The following is a 5915-nucleotide window of genomic DNA, read 5'->3' as shown; positions in this document are numbered from 1 at the left end:
GAGCGAGACTCCGTCTCAAAAAAAAAAAAAAAGAAAAAGAAAATGAATAGGGACTTTGCCACTTGGGGGACATTAATAGTGTCTGAGGGAGATTGTGATCTTTGGGGGACAAGAACTAGAGGGGGAGGCTTATACAGACTTTGAGGGAGGAGAGAGCACAAAGCAAAGGGCAATTAGGCAAGAAAGAAGTGAATAGACCACTGTGGTTCCCTTTACATAAGGATGAGGCCCTTGTGGAAAAGAGCGGAAGGGAGGGGAACTCTATGTTGTTTTTCAGCAAGTCATTCGAGCCCATTGAAATACCTCCTATGAGCCTCCCTTTCTTCCCCCAGGCTGAGGATCTGGCAACAGAGGTTGAGGTGAAGGGAGGTGTGGCTGCATGCCCAGCCCCAAGGGTCACAGGGCCTCCACCCACGTTCCTGGGATCCCTGGCTTCTAAGTCTCAGTGTGAAGAGTCTACTAGTGAATGAAAGAGAAGGAAGGGAAAGTGTTCCCTGGAAAGCAGTGCTTTAGCCCAGACTTTACTGCACACGCACAGGGAATCACCTGGGAACCTTGTTAAAATGCAGATTTTGATTCTGTCATTCTGGCCCTGGGACTGAGAGTCTGTATTTCTAGTCAGTTCTCAGGTGCTGCCTGTGCCGTTGGGCATGGTCCAGGGACCACACCTTAACCTGCAAGCTGTCTCTGTCCGTAGCAGCTACTGTGATGCCCAGCACAAAGCATGCTTCTTAAAAATTATAGCAAATGAGTGAATAGATGAATGAAAAAGTGAGTTGAGAGGTAGGGCTCTCCACTACTTAAATCACCATAGATATCTGTTAAAATATGAATTCCCGAAAAACAAAAATAAAAAATAAATTCCCAACCCTTTGGAGTTTCTAAATCAGTAAGTGTGAGATGAGGACGGGATATTTACATTTTAGGCACGCCTCTTAGGTGATTTTTTGATCAGACCAGTTTGAAGAACACTGGTCTAATGAGTAGGATGGGTAGACTCTGAGGTTTGAGTCCAAGCGGCACAAAGATGCTCAAAGGGAAAAAAAATTAGAGACTACAGAGTAGGGGGTGGGAAGGCCCTTGAGACAGTTGCTGAGAGAGACCAGGGCTTACACATGACTCAGGGCCCTCAGGGGTGGGGACCAGGATGCCGGAGGGCTTCTCTGTCTCACCACTTGAAGATGAGGTTGAGCCACTCGGTGATGAGGCTGATCCAGAGCACCGCGATGCCCACACGGCGGGACGCGTAGTAGGCCGCGGGGAAGTAGAACAGAAAGAGGATCTTGGGATCGCCCAGAAAGGTGACCCAGAGCCACACGTTCTCCAGCCAGGCTAGCTGGTTCTGTAGCGCCTCGGCTATCACGATGCCCACGCCCAGCGTGGACTCCATGGCGGCCCAGCTACCGACGAGGCCAGGGCTTGCTTCAGGACGGAAGCCAAAATGTCCAGACACCCAAGCAGCGTCGGCCCGCGGCTCTCTAAAGCCCACCCCTCTGAGTCCGAGGCCCCGCCCCGCCAGCGGTCATCACCAAGCCCCGCCCCCGGACCCGCCCCCGGCAGTCCCCGGCTCCTGCAAGACCGGCCTCCAGTCGGTACTGTTTCCTCCTGCGCTCTCCTCCGGTTTTCCTTCCTACTGGGCAGCGTAGGGGACAAACCTTTATAAAGGCGTTTCCTCAGGGCCCCACGTGGCCGCTGTTGCCGGCACGTGGGCAGCCGGCTAGCGGCGGCACCGGTGCTGTTCCGGGTCAGGGGACGGACTAGCCGGCGGGCTGCCCGCGCTCCCAGCGTCCCTGCTCTGCTGATGCGAAGGCAGATATGTAATCTCCAGGGCCAGGATTCTTTCCCGACCGGACCCCTCTTCTCCAGTACCAATACCCACCAAAAAAAAAAAAAGCAAAAAAAAAAAAAAAATCTGAGATCCTCTGGAGAAAAGGCTGCAGACAGCCCCTCCTCCTGGGAGCTGAAGCGGGATCCTAAATTTGGATACACACCTAATCAGTTCACCCCATACTCGCCTACCTCAAGACTCTTCCTTTCTAAATCGCCCGCTATTAATTTGGAGGCTGACAGATAAATCTCTTGATTTTGAGGGGTCTTCCCTAAAAAGGCGAATTCTCACATATAGCGCAAAGTCACACTTCCTCCCAGTTCTTCCCTTGCTTCCCCCACCCCCATGTTCCTGCCATCCAAAACCCTGCTTAGGCAGATGAAACCAAGAGATAGTAACAGTGTTGGTATGGGAAGAGGATTGGCACACACCCGCGACAGAGTTTGAAACAGTCATCTGGAAGAACACACATAGAAAATAGAAATCTCAGCTATTCTAGGCGAGGTCCTGCCTAGAAGACTGTTGAACAGTGTCTCCTTAGTTTCTTCCTACCTCGATCAACTTTGTTCTTGAAAAGTTTTGTTGTTGTTGTTGTTGTTTGTTTTTTGCCAGGCGCGGTGGCTCACAACTGTAATCCCAGCACTTTGGGAAGCCAAGGCGGTCAGATCATGAGGTCAGGAGTTCCAGACCAGCCTGGCCAACATAGTGAAACCCCATCTCTACTAAAAATACAAAAATTATCTGGGCGTGGTGGCATGCACCTGTAGTCCTAGCTACTAGGGAGGCTGAAGCAGGAGAATCGCTTGAACCCGGGAGGCGGCGGTTTCGGTAAGCCAAGATGGCACCACTGCACTCTAGCCTGGGCGACAGGGACAGGGCGAGACTCCATCTCAAAAAAAAAAAACAAAAAAAAGGAAAGTTTTTTTTTTTTGTTTTTGAGAGGGATCTTCGTTCTTGTCTTCTATGCTGGATTACAGGCCCGCGCTACCACGCCCGGCTAATTTTTTTTTTTTTTTTTGATTCTTGTCTTCTATGCTGGATTACAGGCCCGCGCTACCACGCCCGGCTAATTTTTTTTTTTTTTTTTGAGACGGAGTCTCACTTTGCTGCCCAGGCTGCAGTGCATTGGCAAAATCTCGGCTCACTGCAACCTCCGCCTCCTGAATTCAAGCAATTCTCCTGCCTCTGCCCTACAGTAGCTGGGATTACAGGCATGCGCCACCACGTCTGGCTAATTTTTGTATTTTTAGTAAAGATGGGGTTTCACCATGTTGGCCAGGCTGGCCTCAAACTCCTAACCTTAGGTGATCCAACCACCTCAGCCTCCCAAAGTGTTGGGATTACAGGCGTGAGCCACAGCGCCCAGTTCTTTAAAAGTTTTCTAATAGGTAGATTAAAATGATAATGTAAATCTGTGTTCTTCTCCGAAAGAGATTAATTTCACTAATTAGAAAAGTGTAGGGGGCCAGGTGCGGTGGCTCGCACCTGTAATCCCAACACTTTGGGAGGCGGAGGCAGGCAGATCACTTGAGGTCAGGCGTTCCAGACCAGGTGGGTCAACATGGTGAAACCCCGCCTCTACTAAAAATACAAAAATTAAGCCGGGCACAGTGGCTCACACCTATAATCCCACCACTTTGGGAGGCCAAGGCAGGCGGATTACAGGTTCAGGAGTTCCAGACCAGCCTGGTCAACATGGTGAAACCTCGTCTCTACTAAAGATACAAAAAATTAGCTGGGCATGGTGGCGAGTGCCTGTAATCCCAGCTACTCGGGAGGCTGAGGCAGGAGAATCGCTTGAACCCGGGAGGCAGAGGTTGCAGTGAGCCGAGATTGAGCCATTGCACATCAGCTTCAGCAACAGAGCAAGACTCCGTCTCAAGAAACAAAACAAAAAATTAGCCGGGCATGATGGCAGGTGCTTGTAGTCCCAGCTACTCGGGAGGCTGAGGCATGAGAATCGCTTGAACCAGGGAGGCGGAGGTTGCAGTGACCCGAGCCCGCACTACTGCACTCCACCCTGGGCGACAGAGGAAGACTCCGTCTCAAAAAAAAAAAAAGAAAAAAGATGCTGGGTGAGGTGGCTCACACCTGTAATCCCAGCACTTTGGGAGGCCAGGCAGGGCGGGTGGATCACCTGAGGTGGGGAGTTGGAGACCAGCCTGACCAACATGGAGAAACCCTGTCGCCACTAAAAACACAAAATTAGCTGGGTGTGGTAGCACATGCCTGTAATCCCGGCTACTCAGGAGGCTGAGGGAAGTGAATCGCTTGAGCCCGGAGGTGGAGGTTGTGGCGAGCTGAGATTGTGCCATTGCATTCTAGCCTGGGCAACAAGAGCAAAACTCCCTGTCAAAAAAAAAAAAAAAAAAAAAGGGTAAGGGAGGGAAGCTGGATATAAATCTTAGTTTATTGCCTTCGTAGTGAACAGAATTTTTATTCCTGTTACAATGATTGTACCAATACCTCCAACACCAGGAAGTTGTTTTTTTTTGTTTTTTTTTTTGAGACGGAGTATCGCTCTGTCCCCCAGGCTGGAGTGCAGTGGTGCGGATCTCGGCCACTGCAAGCTCCGCCTCCCGGGTTCACGCCATTCTCTTGCCTCAGCCTCCTGAGTAGCTGGGACTACAGGCGCCCGCCACCACACCTGGCTAATCTTTAGTATTTTTAGTAGAGACTGGGTTTCACCATGTTAGCCAGGATGGTCCTCGTGATCTGCCCGCCTCGGCCTCCCAAAGTGCTGGGATTAGAGGTGTGAGCCACCGTGCCCAGACACCACCAGGAAGTTTTTAATTGCCCAAGGAGAAAGCCTACATTGTTTACTGAGTCTTTGAAAGTTTGCTCTGGATCTAGCCTCAACCTTCACCAGCCTATTCCCACACTCTGCTTTGTAATATTTCTGAGCTATACATTCCTTGAAAACACTAAGTTCTCTCATCCTAGGGGTCCTGGCCCATGCAGTTCCCTCTGCCTGGAACATGGCCACTCTTTTTCCTTGCTAATCCTTCAGGTCTCAGTAGGTATTTTTCACTTCCTCCAAGAAGGCCTTTCCTAATGGCTCCTAGAAGTCTTTTATGAAAACCTATAATCATGATTCCATATAAAAAGTGGAAAACTGGAATGGCGATTATGTATGATTTGTTATGGAGGACAGGACAAAGATGAGAGGCATGAAAATTCTGAGGCTGGCCACAATGGCTTATTCTTGTAATCCCAGCACTTTGAGAGGCCGGCCGAAGCAGGACGATTGCTTGAGCCCAGGAATTTGAGACCAGCCCGGCCAACATGGTGAAACCCCATCTCTACTAAAAGTACAAAAATTAGCCAGGCATGGTGGCTCGCGCCTGTAAACCCAGCTACTCAGGAAGCTGAGGCAGGAGAATCGCTTGAACCTGGGAGGTGCAGGTTGCAGCGAGCCGAGACAGCGTCACTGCACTCCAGTCTGCGTGACAGAGCGAGGTTCTGTCTCAAAAACAAAACACAATAAAACAAAAAAAGTTCTCTGAAAAAGCACACTATGAAGGAGCAGAATTTTTATTCCTATTACAATGATTGTATCAATACCTCCAACACCAGGAAGTTTATGTTTCTTGGAGGGCAAGGAAGTACTTTTGAACTTTGTTCAGGTTAAGCTGCGCCAGGACTGGTCCTTTGCCTCCCTCTGGACTACAGAAGGGTCAACCTGTTTCTCATACATGAAGTGAGGATCCAAAATTTCTATAGTGGGGGTGGGTGGATTAGCGACAGCAATTGGTAGGGCTTGAAAATACATGCACATAGTCCTTTACATAAGATTAAGAAAATGACTGTTTTGTATATCAGATGGACATTAAAGGGCAGGGGTGCAATACCCCTCCTCCAAGTTCCTCTTTGTCACTATCTGCTGCTCCTCATTCCTGCCTTTTGCCTGGCTTTCTGGGGGAGAGGGCAAAAAGGAAGAAGGGGAAGTGTCTTGACTTCTAAGAATAATGGATGACTAAAGGGGAACTACCATTTATTAAAGACCTAGTACATGCCATGCACATATACACGTTATCGCATTTAAACCTCCTAACTATGAGGTAGGTATTATTATCTAACACAGTAT

The 5915-nt window shown here is 49.5% G+C and overlaps 1 protein-coding gene across 2 annotated transcripts in view; it reads right to left on the bottom strand.

Moving 5' to 3' along the window:
- G6PC3 (glucose 6 phosphatase, catalytic, 3) overlaps positions 1 to 1640 on the bottom strand; it is a 5922-nt gene extending 4282 nt beyond the window's left edge. Inside the window, exon 1 of one of the 2 annotated variants that reach the window (XM_011985888.1) lies at positions 1173 to 1640. In XM_011985888.1, the coding sequence (XP_011841278.1) occupies positions 1173 to 1390 (218 nt within the window). In that variant the 5' untranslated portion in view covers positions 1391 to 1640. The remainder of the gene's footprint in view (positions 1 to 1172) is intronic. The other variant, XM_011985889.1, reaches the window with a different exon arrangement.
- Positions 1641 to 5915: the final 4275 nt, after the last annotated feature.

The sequence above is a fragment of the Mandrillus leucophaeus genome, unplaced genomic scaffold, assembly GCF_000951045.1.
Source record: "Mandrillus leucophaeus isolate KB7577 unplaced genomic scaffold, Mleu.le_1.0 Scaffold290, whole genome shotgun sequence".
In the NCBI taxonomy this organism is placed as follows: domain Eukaryota; kingdom Metazoa; phylum Chordata; class Mammalia; order Primates; family Cercopithecidae; genus Mandrillus; species Mandrillus leucophaeus.
Note: the sequence above shows the minus strand (reverse complement) of the source record. Positions and strands in the feature narration are given on the sequence as shown.